We start from the raw sequence: 20,076 nt of genomic DNA, 5'->3' as shown, positions 1-20,076 counted from the left end.
ATCTGTCCTAAAGCAGGACAGACCTTAACACTTCTGATTGATTTATTTATAGATTGACATGTTCTGTCTCCCTGTTGCTTATCTCAAAAGGAAGACATACTCCAAACTTGATGAAAAGAATGCCTTATTGGTCTTTTCAGGGTTTTGAGGAATTGGGACTGTGTAAATATGGCTCAATTACATGCTTCCACCTTTTCCAAGTTATTTTCAAATGATGGGCAAAGAGGTGGGGGAAAGTTTGGTGGGATTGAAAGTTTGGTGAGAAGCTGCTATTTTCTTTCTTTCTTTCTTTTTTTTTTTTTTTCAAGATGGAGTTTCACTCTTGTTGCCCAGGCTGGAGTGCAATGGCGCAATCTCTGCTCACTGCAACCTCCACCTCCTGGGTTCAAGCGATTCTCCTGCCTCAGCCTCCCGGGTAGCTAGGATTACAGGCAACTGCCACCACGCCAGGCTAATTTTTGTATTTTCAGCAGAGACAGCGTTTCACCATGTTGACCAGGCTAGTCTCAAACTCCTGACCTGGTGATCCACCCGCCTCAGCCTCCTGAAGTGCTGGGATTACAGGCGTGAGCCACCGCACCTGGCCGAGAAGCTGCTATTTTAAAAAAGGAATGTGATCTCAAACAGTTGGGTGACCCCCTAGTAAACTCTAAGGTTAAGCTTTTCCATGAATATATATATATATTTTTTTCCGAGTCTAGGGTATGGAAGGGTATAAGATGTCTTAGTTAATTTTAGGATTTCTCTTTTATGACATGAGACCTAAATAATACCTTTGCATTTCAGCTAGGCTTTTTCTTATTTCTCATAGGGTACCTGATCTCTCTCCTCTTGTAGGAAGGAGAAAGGCATTTGGCCTCTCCCCTTCCTTTAGTCTAACACCTCTGTTTTTTTACCCCTCCCTCTTATCTTTGTTTCCTTATCGGCCTCTCCCTAAAGCCCTGCTTTCTCCTTTTAAGGCTAGGTGAGGTGTCTTTGGCAAGGTTGCACAGGGATCCAGGTAAGTAACTCAGTCTCTTCTCAGGATTAGAGAAAACTCAGTGTGAACTGTCCCAGTGGAGGGCCTTGGAGAGGCACATGGATAATGGGGGAGGAGAACGAGGCGGCCTGGCCTGAGAGATCAGGACTTGTTAGACCAGTCCTGTGTGTGCGTCATGCATGCTCCATAGAGAAGCAGGTTTTGTTTCTTTCTGTGCCCTTTCAGTCCTGGGCCCCCTCACTAACTGAGAGCCACACCCTTCCTCGGCTTCAAAGCCAGCCCAGCACTAAGCCATTTTAGTATGTTATGGTTTAGAGGGCGGTTCTCAGAATACTTGGGAGGGGAAAAGAGAGAAAGAGAAGAATGTTTTATTTGGTCTCAGGATTTAGGAGGTCATGATGGTGGAGGTGAATTTTTTTTTTTAAGTTACAGTAGAAACTTTAAATATTGACAGGTAGCTTTGGGTAAGGATTATAAGACTAAAGGGAGTTTAAGGTACCCTGTTGATGTATAGAGGTTGCCGGCTCAAATTCCTTTTAGCAAGGAGTATTAAAAAGTTTATATCTTTGTTTTTTAAAAAATTCTTTTGTTTTTTAAAAAATTATTTTCTCTGACATTCCAATCAGAGAGAATGCATCACTCTTTCCTAAGAGGAGGGTGGTCTGCCCAGAGCCTTCCTTAATTCATCAGAGAGATTCCTGGTGGACACCTAGTTTTTCCTCATGAAAATAAGACTTCTTTGGTCAGCCTTTTACCCTCTTTTAAAAGAAAATCCTTAACTAAATTAAATTTAACAGTGTTTAATTGAACAAAGAACAATTCACGAATTGGGGAGCCTTCTGAGCCAGAGTAGGCTCAGAGACTCCAGCACAGACGTGGTAGAAGATTTATGGACAGAAAAAGGAAAGTGATGAACAAAAAATGGAAGTGAGGTACAGAAACAGCTGGATTGGTTATGGCTTGGCTGGCAGTTGCCTTATTTGATCATGGTTTGAACAGTTGGCCCCCTTTGAATGGCCAAAACTCAGTGATTGGCACAAGAGTAGGTTACAGTCTATTTCTACCACCATTTAGGTTATAGTTCATTATGTACAGAGAAATCTTTAGACCAAACTTAAAAGATGTAAGGAGGCATAAACTTGCCTAGGCTAAACTTGATTTAACACTTCTAAATGGAGAAGTTGGGCCTAGCAGGAAGCAGATCCATGAGGAAGCATAGAAAGAGTGAACACTAGGAGAAGGCCATATTCAGAATAATACAGGTTTTGTGACTTGAGTAGTGCTCAGTTGAGATTGTGAAGTAAGCACAGTCCTTTTAATCTTAATGCAAATCAGCTTCAGGGACTTGGAATTAACAGAAGGTGAGTCTTCCCAGTGAAGTGAGAAATACTAGAACTGTTCTGACTGAGCATGAAGGTGGAACATGGTTGGGCATGGTGGCTCACGCTTGTAATCCCAGCACTTTGGGAGGCCGAGGCTGGTGGGTTACTTGAGGTCAGGAGTTCGAGACCAGCCTGGCCAACGTGGTGAAACCATGTCTCTACTAAAAATACAAAAATTAGCCAGGCATAGTGGCACATGCCTATAGTCCCAGCTACTTGGGAGGCTGAGGCAGGAGAATTGCTTGAACCTGGGAGGTAGAGGTTGCAGTGAGCCGAGATGACGGCATTGCACCTGGGTGACACAGCAAGACTCCGTCTCAAAAAAAAAAAAAAAAAAAAAAAAAGTGGAACGTCAAGTGGAGGTAGGGTGGGGTACTTAGACTTTGGACTCTGGTACAAGCACTGATAAGAAGCCATAGAAAGGCCAGGCTCACTCCTGTAATCCCAGCACTTTGGAAGGCCACGGCGGGTGGATCAGGAGGTCAGGAGATTGAGACCATCCTGGCTAACACGGTGAAACCCCGTCTCTACTAAAAATACAAAAAATTAGCCGGGCGTGTTGGCGGGCGCCTGTGGTCCCAGCTACTGGGGAGGCTGAGGCAGGAGAATGGTGTGAACCCGGGAGGCGGAGCTTGCAGTGAACCGAGATTGCGCCACTGCACTCCATCCTGGGCGACAGAGCGAGACTCCGTCTCGCCATAAAAAAAAAAAAAAAAAAAGCCATAGAAAATCTTGACAAAATATATTTCTTTGATTTAGAAACAAAATGGCAAGTTTGTTTGTGGTTGAACCGGAATATTTCTTCAAATTTGGGGTCAGGTGCCAGTTAAGGCAAATAAATGCCTTTTAGGTATCTGAAGGGCCACGTTCTGGCTTGAATGTTACGTAATGCAGTTCTGTAGTGTTACAGGTGCTATATTTTGTTGATTAGTATTCTGCAGTAGGAGGCTTGGTATGCTATTTATTTATTTACTTATTTATTTTTGAGACAGGGTCTTACTCTGTCACCCAGGTGGCAATGTAGTGATTGTGGCTCACTGCGATCTGGACCTCCTAGACTCAAGCAATTCTCCCACCTCAGCCTCCTGAGTAGCTGGGACTACAGTGTGCACCACCATGCCCAGCTAATTTTTGTAACTTTTTTGTAGAGGTGGGGTTTTGCCATGTTGCCCAGGCTGATCTTTAAACTCCTGGGCTCAAGTGATCTGCCCACCTTGGCCTCCCAAAGTGCTGGGATTACAGGTGTGAGCCACTTTGCCCAGCCCAGTGTGCTTTTGAAAAAAACCCTTTGCAATCCCTAGAATGGCTGGGCACAGTGGCTCATGCCAGTAATCCCTGCACTTTGGGAGGCCAAGGCAAGAGGATTGCTTGAGCCCACGAGGTCCATGCTTTAGTGAGCTGTGATCACACCACTGCACTCTAGCCAGGGCGACAAGAGCTAGATCCTGTCTCAAAAAAAAAAAAAAAAAAAAATTCCCTAGAACGACATGGAAATGAAATTTTGCCTGTCATTGTTTCTAGATGGAGAGCATAACTTTGTGACACTCGTTTTGTTGTTGTTGTTGTTTTTGAGACAGAGTCTCACTCTGTCATCCAGGCTGGAGTGCAGTGGCACAATCTCGGCACACTGAAACTTCTGTCTCTTGAGTTCAAGCGATTCTCCTGCCTCAGCCTCCTGAGTAGCTGAGATTACAGGTGTGTGCCAACATGCCCGGCTAATTTTTTTGTATTTTAAGTAGAGATGGGGTTTCACCATGTTGAGCAGGCTGGTTTCGAACTCCTGAACTCAAGTGATCCTCCCATCTCAGCCTCCTAAAGTGCTGGGATTACAGGCATGAGCCGTGGTGTCCGGCCATGACATTGGTTTTGATTTTATAATGCATAAATAGGAAGAAAGGAGGAGAGTTGCCTTTGAGACTGGCTGCCGAAGACAAAATTATTTTTGCAAAAACCCAAAGATTGGTGAACTTCAGAGTTCACATAGGCTATGGTTTTATATATATTAGCTCATTAAAACTAAACCATGAAGAGTAATAGAAATGGAAGCTTACAGGGGTTATAACTTTTCCAAGGTCTCCTAGCTAGTTTTTGGAGGAGCCAGGACTTGGACCCACAGTCTTTTGACCCCTAATCTGGAGTTTTGTTTTTCCCTCTAAAAGTGAATAATTCCTGTAGTTTTCAGGTCTGCTGCAAATGAAAGAGGGGAGCCTGGGGAGGCTGGTTTACAAACTTCAAAAACTCTACCAACCACACCCGAGCTCTAGTCCCTGTAGTAGTAACAATATTACTGGCTTTCTGTGTGTCAAGACATTTTTCTAAGCACTTTACATGAAATGCCTCATTTAATCTTCACAACCACCCTATGTATTTTTATTCCTCCATTTTACAGAAAAGAAAGCTGCAGTTTCGAGTGGTTGATACTTTGCCCAAAGTCATATAGCTAATAAGTGATAGATCTTATACTTAAACCCAGGCAGATAACAAAGTCTATACACTTAACCTCTTAAGAATTATAATTCCAAATTATATTTCTTTAGCCAGTTTACAGTAGAAGAAATCATTCCAGGGACTGTGCTATTGGTAGGTTATTTTTTTTTTGTGTGTGTGTGTGTGTGGGGGGGGTACTGAGTCTAGCTCTGTCACCCACGCTGGAGTGCAGCGGCATGATCTCGGCTCACTGCAACCTCCGCCTCCCGGGTTCAAGTGATTCTCCCGCCTCAGCCTCCTGAGTAGCTGGGATTACAGGTGTGCACCACCAAGCCTGGCTAATTTTTGTATTTTTAGTAGAGACGGGGTTTCACCATGTTGGTCAGGCCGGTCTCAAACCCCTGACCTTGTGATCCGCTCACCTCGGCCTCCCAAAGTGCTGGGATTACAGGCTTGAGCCACCACGCCCGGCCGGTAAGTGATTTTTTTTGTTTTTTGGACCTCCTGTCTGGTTAGCACTGTCTAGTTGTTTGGTCCTTCTGGGTATTTGATTTAATTTAACTTCTTTTGGTTTGGAGTTCTTACAGAAGAGACTGAATTTTTATCATTATCATTGCTTGGATGAAGGATCTTTACTATGGACTATGGACTCTGGGTAATAGCAGGAATATCTTTCTAGTGTGGGTGGGATCCAGTAATGTAGGACTTATGGCTTATTGAGAGTAAAACTAGGTATTCTCAGAAAATCTAGTCTTAAGGGGGAATAACAAGTTTCACTTTATGTCTCCTCAACCCCCTGACTTCAGGAATTCTTTGATTTTTTTTTTCTTTTTTTTTTGTGAGAGCAAATGTAATCTATTTACAAATCTAAGTAAGTGATGGCCGGCTGCCGTGGCTCACGCCTGTAATCCCAGAACTATGGGAGGCTGAGGCAGGTGGATCACGAGGTCAGGAGATCGAGACCATCCTGGCTGACACGGTGAAACCCTGTCTCCACTAAAAATACAAAAAATTAGCCCGGTGTGGTGGCATGCACCTGTAATCCCAGCTATTCGGGAGGCTGAGGCAGGAGAATCGCCTGAACCCAGGAGGTGGAGGTTGCAGTGAGCTGAGATTGCACCACAGCACTCCAGCCTGGGCCACTAAGCGAGACTCCGTCTCAAAAAAAAAAAAAAATGTAAGTGGCAAAGCTGGAAAGGTATTGGGCTGGACTTGTAGTTACGACTCCTGACTGTCTGCCAAAGTCAGCTGAAGGTTTGTAGTGTGATCTTTTTGATGCATATGGCATGGAGAAGAATCTTTTTTCCTTAAGTCTCCAAGTGATGAGACCATTTACTGTAGCCTGCCTAACAGCTTCATTCTTTCCCCACTCATACATTCCTTTTCCTCCCATTTTTTTTCTGTTTTCTCACTTATATGTAGATATTATGGGTAACTCTCGAGCCTAAAAAAACAAAGTAGAACCCTTTTCTTTCCCTGTTTTCCTGTAATAGTTGAGAAGAAAGCTCTCAAAGGTTGTAGAGGAGAGGCTCTGGACCATCCATCTGGTACTGACTGCACTTCTATTTGGACTTGACACCATGGCATAGAAAGAGAACACAGGCTTTGGAATGGCATAGACCTGGGTTTAAATTCAAAATTTGCTGTTAACTGTGAGACCTTGGGTAGTTTCTTCACTCATGAGTCTTATTTGCAATAAAACTTCCTTAGGGTTGTTGTAAGGATTGCTAAGATAGTAAATGTGAAACATTCAGTAATCATTAGTTTGTTTCACATTCCCTTTCTCCAAGGTAATAAATTGTTAAGGCCTCAAATACAGAATCAAGAACTTATTATGACAGATGTGTAATGATGTGATGACTTCCAAGCACTAGAGAAGTGTCCTTTGTCCCAGAAACACTGGTATAGGTGGGACGTTCTGGTAAATAGATTAGGAGTAGGGAAACCAGCCCATTCACTCCTTAGAACCTAGTTATGTTTTTGATCCAGTTGATTTTATCTACTAGTTCACAAAATAGTTTGAGGCTGAGACATTACGGTGAAGTAATGTAATTGGAAGTGTTAAACCAACTTTTGAAACAACTTAATACCTGACATTTGTATATAACATACATTGTCTCACCTAATCCTCATAACAACTCCGAGTTAGACCGGGCTAATTTCCTAACTCCTGGGAAGCAGCAATTTTTTTTTTTTTTCCCCAATTTGGTTCCTGGAAACGGGGTAAATGGATTTGGCATCTTACAAGTGAGAATATGACAGGGTTTACTGCCATTGTTGGGTAGTAGTAGAGCCAGAACTGGGACCAGTCTTCTGAGTTGTGTTCTATCCCATATGGCCTCTGCTTCTGTCCTTTTACAGGCAGAATATCTCCCCATGCTTTTAGACCTAGGAATCTGATCTTTTTGTTTAATTGTGCTGTCTTCTTTTCCAAATTAGAGCCAGGTGGTCAGCTTTAAAGCTGTGAAGATGGTGGAAGCTAATGTTTCTCCAGATACTGCTTTCTGACCTAGAGCCCTGAGTATTTTTCCTATCTCCCTTTCTAACCTTCTTCACTGAATTTAAGTTGCAGGGCCATTTATGGCCATCTATACACTTTCTCTTTGCAGCAGGGAATGTCACTGTATCCCCCGTGGTAGCAGTAATTTGGGCTTTTATTAGCAAAGAAGATTATAGGGTGGATGCTGCTGGAGTGGTAATTGCACTTCAGACCCTGTTGAAATTCAGTAACTGGAAGAATCTCTTTTTGAGCTCAGAGTCCTCTTGGTGTGGAAGGTTCATAGGTCATTGTACACAGTGGATAAGGGCAAGTATTTAAGAAATGGAGATGAAAGGGGAGCACCTTTTTTTTTTTTTTTTTTTTTTAAATAAGGGTGCTTATTCAAGAAAGACCTTTGAGTGGCCTGTTGGAATGTAGGGTGGGAATATGAGAAAGTGGCAATGGGTTTTGGACTGAAAGGAAGAAGAGTTGATAAGCGATTATGGGAACTCCGAGCTGGGGTAGGAGGAATTTAGGGAAGGGCGACCACGTTCTTTAAACTTAGGGACTGGATTGATTCAGGAGTTTATTGGGCACTTATTTATCAGTTCCTTTGGGTACTCTTGCTTGCTGACTTCTGCATACACTGTAAGGCAAACAGGCCTGAGCATTTGTGCTTGGTGGGGCTCTGGGGAGCGTGGGAAAGGGAACTGAAGCAAAAGGCTCAGCCTAGGCTAGTCCCCACATGTCTTCCCCACACAACTTTTGCATTGGTTTCTCAATGTCTTTGTGGGCATGCTGGGACTGGGCTTTGAGGTTTCTGCCTTAGGGGTGGGAAGGGAGGGGGAAGGGCATTCCAACAGCAGTTTTTTTTCTTTTTCCCCAATTTGGTTGCTGGAAACAGGGTAAATGGATTTTTATACATATTATAACCTGTTCCTGGTTATATATGGAAATACAAGTAGAGGCGCTCTCATGTGACAGTAGAATCCAGGTTTTAATGAAAACGACATCCAAGGCCTAGGTATCTGAACACAACAAGGTCTAAAGGGCACTTGTCACATTAAGTCATATTTTAAATTACTTCCTTTCATTCCTAATATTGCCCCTTGCTCTTCTTGTTTTTATGTATTGGGTATATTTTATTTTCCTCTCATTCCCATTTTTCCTTCAAATATTTCTGCAGCTCTCTCCTTCCTGCTTCCTCCTTGCTGTGGTGGCTGGGATGCTTCTTCCATGATTTTTTGAATCTAGACTGGGCTGTTCTCTGTGTTAAACCAATCAGTTGCGACCTTCTCTTAACAGGTGTGTATGGAAATATGTTTATTAAGAATGAAAAATCTTACTTTTTAAGAAATATGTATTTTTATTCCTTTCATGTCATAGCAGAAAAAAATCTTTTTAAATACCTTTTTTCTTTATGGGTTGGTGAGAGGGTGGGAATTGGGGAGAATATTTATTTCAAAACTTGTCTTTCAACATTGTATATTTTGGACTGGCATAAAGTCTCTCATAGCTATAAGAGAGAAAAAACCCATTGAGTCCAACAGAGTATCACTAATGCCTGTTAAATCTCCTGTTTATATAATGGTGTGGAGAACCCTTCATTTCTATATAACTATCTTTTATTGTATAGATAGCACACATAGACCCTCTAGATACTTGGATATTTATCCTGAGTTGGAACAAATAAAAGGGTAAAAAGATAGTCTATTTAGAACAAGAGCGTCCAATCTTTTGGCTTCCCTGGGCTACAGTGGAAGAAGAATTGTCTTGGGCCATACATAATGTACGCTAAGGACAGCCAATGAGCTGAAAAAGAATTGCAAAAAAAAAAAAATCTCATAATGTTTTAAGAAAGTTTACAAATTTGTGTTGGGCCGCATTCAAAGCTGTCCTGGGCAGCATGCGTCCCGCGGGCCGTGGGTTGGACAAGCTTGAGTTAGAGGTTTCTACAGGGTTACAGAGATGTAGAAACTTCCAGCCATTGACGTGTGGAGGTTAGGATATGAACTACTGTGAGGTGCACTTTCAGAGGCTGAGGCTAATACTCCTTTTCCTACTTCCCAAGGAGGTGAAGTTTCCTGAAGACAGTGCTTTTTTACATGTAGAGTTTTTGTGGTTCTGTTACTCTGTTGTCTCCATTAGTCAAGGAACACGTTTTGCCATCAATATAATATTTAACAAACTATAGTAGTATAGTTTGGAAAGTAGAAACACCCTTTTATGAATGTATTATTATATTTTTGGAGGCAGAGTCTCACTCTGTTGCCCAGCCTGGAGTGCAGCGGTGCCATCTCGGCTCACTACACCCTCTGTCTCCTGGGTTCACGCAATTCTCATGCCTCAGCTGGGATTACAGGTGCCTACCACCATGCCTGGCTAATTTTTGTATTTTTAGTAGAGATAAGGTTTCCCCATGTTGGCCAGGCTGGTCTTGACCAAGTGAACCTGACCTCAAGTGATTCACCCACCTCGGCCTTGTAAAGTGCTGGGATAACAGGTGTGAGCCACCTACTTTCATTTCTTTTTTTTTTTTTTTTTTTTGAGACGGAGTCTTGCACTGTCGCCCCAGCTGGAGTGCAATGGCGGGATCTTGGCTCACTGCAACCTCCGCCTCCCTGATTTGCGCTATTCTCCTGCCTCAGCCTCCCGAGTTGCTGGGATTATAGGAGTATGCCACCACACCCGGCTAATTTTTTGTGTGTGGTTTTTTTTTTTTTTTTGAGATGGAGTCTTGCACTGTCGCCTAGGCTGGAGTGCAATAGCGCGATCTTGGCTCACTGTTAGCTCCACCTCCCGGGTTCACGCCACTCTCCTGTCTCAGCCTCCCGAGTAGCTGGAATTACAGGCTCCCGCCACCACGCCCAGCCTTTTTTTGTATTTTTTTAGTAGAGACGGGGTTTCACTGTGTTGGCCAGACTGGTTTCGAACTTCTGACCTCATGATCCGCCTGCCTCGGCCTCCCAAAGTACTGGGATTACAGGCGTGAGCCACAGCACCCGGCCTTTTCATTTCTTAATTGGCATTTAGTTTAGCATAGTAATTTTTTTTTTTTAATTTGCTGCCACTTCAGCAGTTTTAGTGTTTAGATGTGGGAGAGGTTAAGTAAGATCTGTATTGCCCTATTATCTCTAAAAGTGGCTTGTCCCTGCAGGATAGTGAATGCTTGTCTGTACCATTGGAGTTACACATTTCATTGAGTTGATACCAGCAGATTTTTTTCAGGGAAAAATAATCCAATCTCATAACTACAGCACCTCACCACATTCTCCCTCTCCTAACAGTGTAGAGACTTAGATTTAATTGCACCTTTCTTTTCAATAGTTATTTCTGGTGGGATGTTGAAGAAAGCGTAGTGGGCAAAGGATTCCGCTTGAACAGACACTGGTGATGGGCTCCCAGGCTTGGCGGTGGCTTGCTTTCTGCACTGCAGTAAAACCACGAGAGGGCATCTTTGGCTCTGGGATTAATAATTCATCTGTCTTCTCTGACCTGTGACCTTTTCTCTCCTTTCTCTTACCCTTTCCCGGTAGTGTGAATTGAGGGGGTCTCTCTCCCTCCTTCTCCTTCCTCTGTGATTCACCTCCCTTTTTACTCTGCCCTGCGGCGGCTCCGCCCCTTACCTTCATGGACGACTCAGAGGTGGAGTCGACCGCCAGCATCTTGGCCTCTGTGAAGGAACAAGAGGCCCAGTTTGAGAAGCTGACCCGGGCGCTGGAGGAGGAACGGCGCCACGTCTCGGCGCAGCTGGAACGCGTCCGGGTCTCACCACAAGATGCCAACCCACTCATGGCCAACGGCACACTCACCCGCCGGCATCAGGTAACCCCTCCCTCCATCAGACGTGCAGGTAGGACTTTGGCATGGTCACAGAGAGGCTATGATCCTTTTTGGGAAGCTACTCTCCTTTTGGTGATGGGCTGTCCAGTGCCCGTTCTTCCAGGGATTTTTTTCCAGGAGTGTTAAATGCTGATAAGAGACAAGGAATATTGCTGCTGGACTGAGTTGGGTGCAGTTACTATCTGTAGAAGCATCCATCTGACTTCCTGTTTTGCTGGAGTAGGTTTTTTGGGGTGGGCTACAATTCTAGTAATGGTAGATAGTTTAGTTTGCAGCTGTACTCAAGTTACTTTTCTTTTCTGATTTTTTTTTCTTCGTATCAAAAAATCAGGAAAGTAAATGCCCACTTAGTGGTTGGGCATCTTGTGCGCTCAGCCCTAGTTCAGTCTCCTTGAGGGAACAGTCTGTACCCAGGTGTGGCAGTATCCATAAATTGTTTACTCCTGCTCCATATTGTCCTGTGTGCTCTTTTTGTTGGCTGTGTAAATCATGTGTTGGAGGAAGGGGTCATTGTTAATTCTGTTGGTTAGAGTTGGAGAGGGAGCATCATGCTGCTGTTTAACCCAAATAACCACAGGAGCCAGTGGTCTCTGGGTTGGCTGACTCTGTGATGTGACTTGGGAGAGTTGGTGTTAGAAATGAGAAGTATCTTGTGTTTCCTCTGGTTTTTCTAGTCTGACTTTGCTGTGATATAATCTGTCTGAGGTTTTGTCTGTCTTTGTGTGTGTGTGTGTGCGCGCGTGCGCGCGCATGTGTGTGTGCGGTAGGCATTGCCTGATAGATTGCATCTTACGAGAGATCTCTGAGTGGGAACCACAACAGTGCTCATGCCTTGATAGTCTTTTTCATTGAGTAATTTTTATTTATTTATTTATTTAAATAGGAGTGCAGTGGTGCAATCTTGGCTCACTGCAACGTTCGCCTCCCGGGTTCAAGCAATTCTCCTGCCTCAGCCTCCTGAGTAGCTGGGACTACAGGCGTGTGCCACCACACCCAGCCAATTTTTGTAGTTTTAGTAGAAATGGGGTTTCACCATGTTGGCCAGGATGGTCTCGATCTCTTGACCTCGTGATCCACCTGCCTCAGCCTCCCAAAGTGCTGGGATTACAGGCGTGAGCTACTGCACCCGGCCGAGTAATTTTTTTTTTTTTTTTTTAAGATAGAGAAAGTCCCTCATACTGAGGAGCCTTGCAGTTGAGAGAGAACAGAATTCCAATTGGAGGATCAAGGAGTTTGAGGGAGGCAGCATGCTTGCAGTGTTCCTAGGATTTTTACAGGAACTACAATAGAAAGTTAGGGATGAAATTATATTGAAAGGGGAAAGCTGGACTGCTCAGGTTTGGAGGTCATGGGGAATTCCAGGATTCAGTATGCGGTTGCTCTCTTATTTTTAACTTCTGCTTAGCAGTAAAACCACACCCTTCCTTCTTCCTGAAAGTAATGTTTAACTTCCTCTCCCTGCAGCATTACACTCTATGTAATGGGAGTGGGGTGGAGGAAGTATCTCCCAAGGTGGTTGGATCTCACTGTTGTACTGGAAGAGGAGCAGGCAAATATATTTTTATGTGGTATAATGTCATTAGATTATTTCCTGCTGCTTAAGACAGAGCAACTTCTGGATGACATTTTGGAATGTATTCTGTGGCTCTAATAATTGTTGGTAAAGATATTGAGCCTTCTGTTTTCTTGAGGGGAGTTGGGGTGCTTGTTTTTGTACTTGGAAAGGGAGACTCATATCTCTTGCTTTTTTCTTTAATTAAATTTCTGTTTTTTACATTAGGACATGATAGCCATCTTGCTTCTTTCTTTAAAAAGCTGCCGGGAATGGGAGTTTCCAGTGGTAGTACTGCATGAAGATTCATGAGACTATAAAGCTCTTTGGAAACCCCCCAACTTAGCCCTTCCAACTTTCCTTACATTTTTATGGCTTTCCAAAAAGGTTGCTTGTAAGGGAAATTATCTAGGTCTGTGCTGTTTATTCAGCAAATAGTTTTTGAGCATCTGTTATGTGCCAGGCACTGTTCAAGGCACTAGACTAAACTAAACTTATCCCAAAAAACCCTCTGCCCTCGTGGAGTTTACGTTCTTATGTTCCAGAGACCCTGTCTGCCAGAGTTCCAGGCCTGATTTTCAATTTTGAGGAAAGTGCTAAGACTAAAGAGTGAACGGTTCTTTTATGAGTGCTGACACAAGGACTCCAGGCCACGCATATCTTCTTGAAAGCCCTTTTCCTGTTTGAAAAAAAGATCGTTTGTGTTTGATAGAGCAAAAGAAGGCCACAAAATGAATTGTCTTCTTGTGGGCTGTGTTTCAGAACGGCCGGTTTGTGGGCGATGCTGACCTTGAAAGACAGAAATTTTCAGATTTGAAACTCAACGGACCCCAGGTAATTCTTTGGCTCAAGACCTGGGTTGCTTCATTCATATATTCTTATTTCCCCAGCCTATAAGAGCATATTTGTGTCTTGTAAGGTGCCTGGCACATTGTACACACTCGTCAATTAGTTTCTTTTATTTACGAAAACAAAGAAGTGGAGCTCCAAAGTATATATGCAGTTTTGTTTTGGAATGAATTTTAATGACCATTGATCTTTATGACTATTCCTCCTCCCCACTGCCACCCCATTTGATCCCTAAGTACTGCGTTTATTTTCTAGAGACAGTAGGCTTCTACTTTGCAGCAGAAAACCCTACCTAAAATCTGGCTGGTCTTGAGCCTTTTAGATAGTATCTGAAGAGTAACATAAAGCCAGTCAAAAGATGGCTCTTACTGGGATTTTCAGGTTTGTCTTAAAAGTTCTTTATTTTTGGCCAGGCACAGTGGCTCATGCCTGAATCCCAGCACTTTGGGAGGCTGAGGTGGGCAGATCACCTCAGGTCGGGAGTTTGAGACCAGCCTGACCAACATGGAGAAACCCCGTCTCTACTGAAAATACAAAATTAGTCAGGTGTGGTGGCACATGCCTGTAATCCCAGCTACTTGGGAGGCTGAGGCAGGAGAATTGCTTGAACCCAGGTGGCAGAGATTGTGGTGAGCTGAGATCATGCCATTGTACTCCAGCCTGGGCAACAAGAGCAAAACTCTGTCTCAAAAAAAAAAAAACGTTCTTTATTTTAGACTGGGCACGGTTTCTCATGCCTGTAATCCAACACTTTGGGAGGCCAAGGCAGAGCAAAACTCCGTCTCAAAAAAAAAAAAAAAAAAAAAGTTCTTTATTTTGGCCAAGTGTGGTTTGCTCATTCCTGTAATTCCAGCACTTTGGGAGGCTGAGGCTGGAGCATTGCTTGAGCCCAGGAGTTCAAGACCAGCCTGGGCAACATAGTGAGACCCTGTCTCTACAAAAAAAATAAAATTAGCCAGGCATGGTGGCGTGAGCCTGTAGTTCTAGCTACTCAGGAGGCTGAAATGGCAAGATTGCTTGAGCCTGGGAGGTTGGGGCTCCAGTGCGCTATGATCATGCCACTGCACTCTAGCTTGGGTGACAGAGTGAGACCCTATCTCAAGTAAATAAATAAAAGTTATTTATTTATTGGGTGAGCTGCTCTTTTGAGGGGTCACTCAGATATAGATGAAACTGCAGTTAACACAGTTCATGTACACTTAGATGACCACAGCTGGGAAGTTAAATCTACTGTCTGTCACTTAGATGTTGATGTGGCTATAGTTAGTTCATGTTTGTTAAATGACTACAACTGGGAAATTATGTCTACTGTCCTTTTGTACAAGTTCAAAAGATGACAGCCACCCATCTAAAAATCCTGAGGCCTATAGAAGATGCATGAGGAGTCCCTGTCTCCAGGGTCACCACTTATGCTTCTTATTAGGATAGCTTGTTAATACATAGCACTTAGTAGTAGTTTCTTCTCTTTTCTCTTTTGCATATAGGATCACAGTCACCTTCTATATAGCACCATCCCCAGGATGCAGGAGCCGGGGCAGATCGTGGAGACCTACACGGAGGAGGATCCTGAGGGAGCCATGTCTGTAGTCTCTGTGGAGACCTCAGATGATGGGACCACTCGGCGCACAGAGACCACGGTAAACTAAGACGTGTGTAAGATCTGGAAGTGATAAGAGGTCTTTTCTTCTCTATTAGGGGAGGGGTTAAGCACTTAATTAAGATGGAGGACTGATATGCCATTATTGATCTGATTGCATGAAGTGATCTCTGGCCAGATAGAAAGGATGAAGAGATGGGAAAATCTTATGGAATAGGGAAGACAGAAGGTATATCAAGGTCTACGGTAGCTTCCCTTATAAGCATAGTTACTGTCAGGGCAATTTTCCTGCTTGGGGACTTCCTATAGGATGGAAAGAAAGATAGATGGTAGGCCTTAAGGCATTTCTAGGTAAAGTGACCTAGGGATATAAAGGTTTGTTTCTTTTGGAGTGGTATAGAATTTAATTGTTCATGGCTGGGCGCGGTGGCTCACGCGTGTAATCCCAGCCCTGTGGGAGGCTGAGGTGGGCGGATCACGAGGCCAGGAGTTTGAGACCAGTCTGGCCAACATAGTGAAACCCCGTCTCTACTAAAAATACAAAAAATTAGCCAGGTGTGGTGGTGTGTGCCTGTAATACCAGCTACTCGGGAGGCTGAGGCAGGAGAATTGTGTGAACCTGGGAGGCAGAGGTTGCAGGTGAGCCGAGATCACGCCATTGCACTCCAGCCAGGGTGATAGTGCAAGACTCCATCTCAAAAAAAAAAAAAAAAAAGAATTTAATTGCTCACTTCCTTAATTAGTTTTTCTTTTTCTTGTTTCCTACTTGCAGGTCAAGAAAGTAGTGAAGACTGTGACAACACGGACAGTACAGCCAGTCGCTATGGGACCAGACGGGTTGCCTGTGGATGCTTCATCAGTTTCTAACAACTATATCCAGACTTTGGGTCGTGATTTCCGCAAGAATGGCAATGGGGGACCTGGTCCCTATGTGGGGCAAGCTGGCACTGCTACCCTTCCTAGGAACTTCCACTACCCTCCTGATGGTTATAGCCGCCACTATGAAGATGGTTATCCAGGTGGCAGTGATAACTATGGCAGTCTGTCCCGGGTGACCCGCATTGAGGAGCGGTATAGGCCCAGCATGGAAGGCTACCGGGCACCTAGTAGACAGGATGTGTATGGGCCCCAACCCCAGGTTCGGGTAGGTGGGAGCAGCGTGGATCTGCATCGCTTTCATCCAGAGCCTTATGGGCTAGAGGATGACCAGCGTAGTATGGGCTATGATGACCTGGATTATGGTATGATGTCTGATTATGGCACTGCCCGTCGGACTGGGACACCCTCTGACCCTCGTCGGCGCCTCAGGTAGGCAAGAATAGGGGAAGGGAAAAGGTCTTTTCAAGACCAGGGACAAGGGGTAGCTTTTCCTTCAACTTCTAAGAGCTTTTTGGGATCAGAGATACTTGTGGCCTCTTCCCCTCTGCTTTTTTTTGGGGTGAAAAGCTACCCTGTTTTTCCCTTTTCTGACTTAGCTTAGTATTGACTTGCTATATATATATATAATATAAAAATATATATAATTTTTAAAATGAAAATAATATAGTTTTATTTTTTATTTTTTTGAGACAGAGTCCAGCTCTTTGACCCATGCTGGAGTACAGGGGTGCCATCTTGGCTCGCTGCCACCTCCGCCTCCCGGGTTCAAGTGATTCTTGTGCCTCAGCCTCCCTAGTAGCTGGGACTACAGGCAAGCACCATCACGCCTGGCTAATTTTTATATTTTTAGTAGAGATGGGGTTTCACCATGTTGGCCAGGCTGTTCTCAAACTCCCGACCTCTGGTGATCTACCCACCTTGGCCTCCAAAATTGCTAGGATTATAGGCGTGAGCCACCATGCGTGGTCCACAAGTTGTTTTCTATAATTTGAATATATGGGCCAGACACGGTGGCTCATGCCTGTAATCCCAGCTCTTTTGGAGACCAAGGTGGGTGGATCACCTGAGGTCTGGAGACCAGCCCGACCAACATGGAGAAACCCCGTCTCTACTAAAAATGCAAAATTAGCTGGGCGTGGTGGTGCATGCCTGTAATCTCAGCTACTCGGGAGGCTGAGGTAGGAGAATCACATGAACCCGGGAGGCTGAGGTTGTGGTGAGCCAAGATCGTGCCATTGCACTCCAGCCTGAGCAACAAGAGCGAAACTCCACCTCAAAAAAAAAAAAAAAAAAAAAAAGAAAACAACTTGTGATTGTTATCAGTCTATGTCCTGAAGAATGAACTTTGCTTCTGCTTCTAGGCTGAAGTTTTTGCTGTTTCTGGCTAAGATGTGACCCCCTTTTGGTGTTAGGCAGAGGATTCTGATGTCTGGGGCCATGGAATTCTTGCTCAGTTCTTCCTGGGAATTTCTTTAGCTTCTGATTTGGTATTAAGAACAGAGTCGGTTGGGCATGGTGTCTCACGCTTGTAATCCCAGCACTTTGGGAGGCCGAGTTGGGTGGATCACGAGGTCAGGAGATCGAGATCATCCTGGCTAACACAGTGAAACCCTGTCTCTACTAAAAATACAAAAATTAGCCGGGTGTGGTGGCTCGTGCCTGTAGTCCCAGCTACTCAGGAGGCTGAGGCAGGAGAATCACTTGAACCTGGGTGGCAGAGGCTGTAGTGAGCCGAGATCCCGCCACTGCACTCCAGCCTGGATGACATAGTGAGACTGTCTCAAAAAAAAAAAAAAAAAGCCAAAAAAAACCCAAAACAAAACAGAGTTGAGGGTTTTAGGAATTCAGGACCAAAAGAGACAGTTAGGGACGTGTATAAGAACTTTCTTGTGGTGTTTTTAATCCCAAAGTTAAAAACAAACTTTGACCTCACAAGGGCCTTGACATTCTGTGCTTAGGGTCTTATTATTTGATTGTAAAGTGCAATTGTGGTGGCATCCTTGGGTGGGGGTCGGGGGATACACTAGCAACACTCTGAAAGGTCACTAAGCAGCTGCCTACTCTGTCTTTACTACTTGTCCCTGGAGATTCTTTGGTGATGTGAAAAAAGGAGTGATGTTTGGACTGGTATATGGTTTGCCTTGCTGCCTTGAGAGTGCTTTAGAATGGGGTCGACAGACCCCTGAAAAGGACCACGTAGAACTATTTTAGGCTTTGCAGGCCGTGTATCATCTTTGTCGTATGTTGTTCTTTTTTTCAAACAATCTTTTAAAAATAGCATTATGGGGGTGTACAAAAACAGGTTTGGCCCATGGGCTGCCAATGCTGCTTCAGAATAAATTAGAAACAGTGTTTTCCAGGTAAAGAGAAATGATAAGAAACAAGGGATGATTTATGGTTGTCTTGATGGTAAGGATATCCTAGGAGCTGTTGATGAATTTCTCTATATGGGGTCATGACCTTTTAAAGCAAATGCCTTGGTGCTCATTTTCCTCATGTATTAGGTAGCTTTGGTTAAGAGTGAACAGGGCTGGGCCCAGGGGTAGAGGCCCCATTATCTAAGACTGAGTCACTCACCTTTCAGGTGTCTTGGATAGCTAATCCAACTCCCATGTGACTCATTTTTATTCCTACAGGAGCACCAGACCTCGGCTGGTGCAACCTAGAGCAGTGGTAGATAACAGCCTTCATTGAAGCAGTCTGTCCAGGGTGTTGGCTCTACTGCAAGTCTTCTTTTTCTGACTTCCTCATTAGTAAAGAGTGATTGGACCCAGATGGGTGTGGGTGGCCAGGTCGTTCTTTGCTGTCCCTAGTTGTGCTAGTTCATATAGAGTTTTGGGCCTGGTTCTTGGGTTTGTTCCAGGGTAGCACTGGACTTGGAAAGCTGCTTGACTAGCAAGAATATTTGCTGCTTCCTGTTCCAGGCTAGAAGAGTAATACAAGGTCAAACTTAAACAGTGAGGCAGTGATTAGTGGAAAAAGCACTCAACCCTGAGACCTTGGTTCTAGTTGTGCCTTTGCCACTAGCTAAGTAGCCTCAAGCAAGTCATTTGGTCTTCCTGGGCACAGCTTTGTTACTTGTAAAACAAAGGAAAGAATGTTCAATCCACTGCCTTTGTATAGAAAAGGATATAAGATAGAGTTATCTGGAAATTTTGGTTATGGTAATTGTTCTTACAATTTTATATATTAATAATAGAGGTTAAACATGTTCAATATGGAGCCTGAAAAACCCAGAAGAGCATTACCATCTATTGATAAAGAACCACTGTTAACATTTTGGTGCATATCCTTTGAGTTTTTTTTATTATACATGTAACTATATCCTATTTTCCCTCTACTAAAATGGAATCTTAACATACTGCTCAATAGCCTACTTTTAAGCTATCTAAGCTATTTATTTTGTTTCCGTGTTTTTTTTTTTTTTTTGAGATGGAGTCTTGCTCTGTCACCCAGGCTGGAGTGCAGTGGTGCGATCTGGTATTATACTCAGGAGGCTTTGTTCCATGGTATTTTATAATGTTAGTAAATATTTTTCCTTAATTTTATAGTAAGCAGAAAATTTTTATGGTTGGGGTGGATGCATAAGTGACGCATAATAGTTTAGAAGATAACCAATTTTGTTTTACCAGCTGTTTGGGCATTTTTAGTACCCCTTTCTTGATTTGGAGGGTTTAATCTTGACCTTTTTTTTTTTTTTCTTCAAGATAGAGTCTCGCTCTGTCGCCTAGGCTGGAGTGCAGTGGCACAATCTCAGTTCACTGCAACCTCCACCTCTTGGGTTCAAGCGATTCTCTTGCCTCAGCCTCCCAAGTAGATGGGATTACAGGTGCACACCACCACACCCAGCTAATTTTTGTATTTTTAGTAGAGATGGGGTTTTTCCATGTTGGCCATGCTGGTCTCGAACTTCTGACCTCAGGTAATCCGCCCACTGCAGCCTCCCAAAGTGCTGGGATTACAAATGCGAGCCACCACGTCTGGTCCTGTTTCCGTGTTATTTTAAGACCATCTTGGTCATGGTTTACTAAATGTTTTGTCCATCTGAATCACTGTTGCATAGTTGATGTTGATACCTGTGAGGCAGGC

General features: G+C 43.9%; 1 protein-coding gene across 18 annotated transcripts in view; it reads left to right on the top strand.

The window, feature by feature from the left end:
• The window catches only part of CTNND1 (catenin delta 1), a 56,789-nt gene that overhangs the window by 18,916 nt on the left and 17,797 nt on the right, over positions 1-20,076 (top strand). For 10 of the 18 annotated variants that reach the window (XM_054438293.2, XM_063671797.1, XM_063671798.1 and 7 more), the window contains exons 2-6: positions 8,454-8,572; positions 10,804-11,092; positions 13,425-13,496; positions 14,996-15,148; positions 15,881-16,416. In XM_054438293.2, coding sequence (XP_054294268.1) covers positions 10,898-11,092; positions 13,425-13,496; positions 14,996-15,148; positions 15,881-16,416 — 956 coding nt within the window. In that variant the 5' untranslated portion in view covers positions 8,454-8,572; positions 10,804-10,897. The remainder of the gene's footprint in view (positions 1-8,453; positions 8,573-10,803; positions 11,093-13,424; positions 13,497-14,995; positions 15,149-15,880; positions 16,417-20,076) is intronic. The other 8 variants (XM_054438295.2, XM_063671800.1, XM_063671796.1 and 5 more) reach the window with 5 other exon arrangements.

Source organism: Pongo pygmaeus, chromosome 9, assembly GCF_028885625.2.
Source record: "Pongo pygmaeus isolate AG05252 chromosome 9, NHGRI_mPonPyg2-v2.0_pri, whole genome shotgun sequence".
Lineage (NCBI taxonomy): Eukaryota > Metazoa > Chordata > Mammalia > Primates > Hominidae > Pongo > Pongo pygmaeus.
The sequence above is the reverse complement of the archived record's forward strand: the minus strand, read 5'-3'. Positions and strand labels throughout refer to the sequence as shown.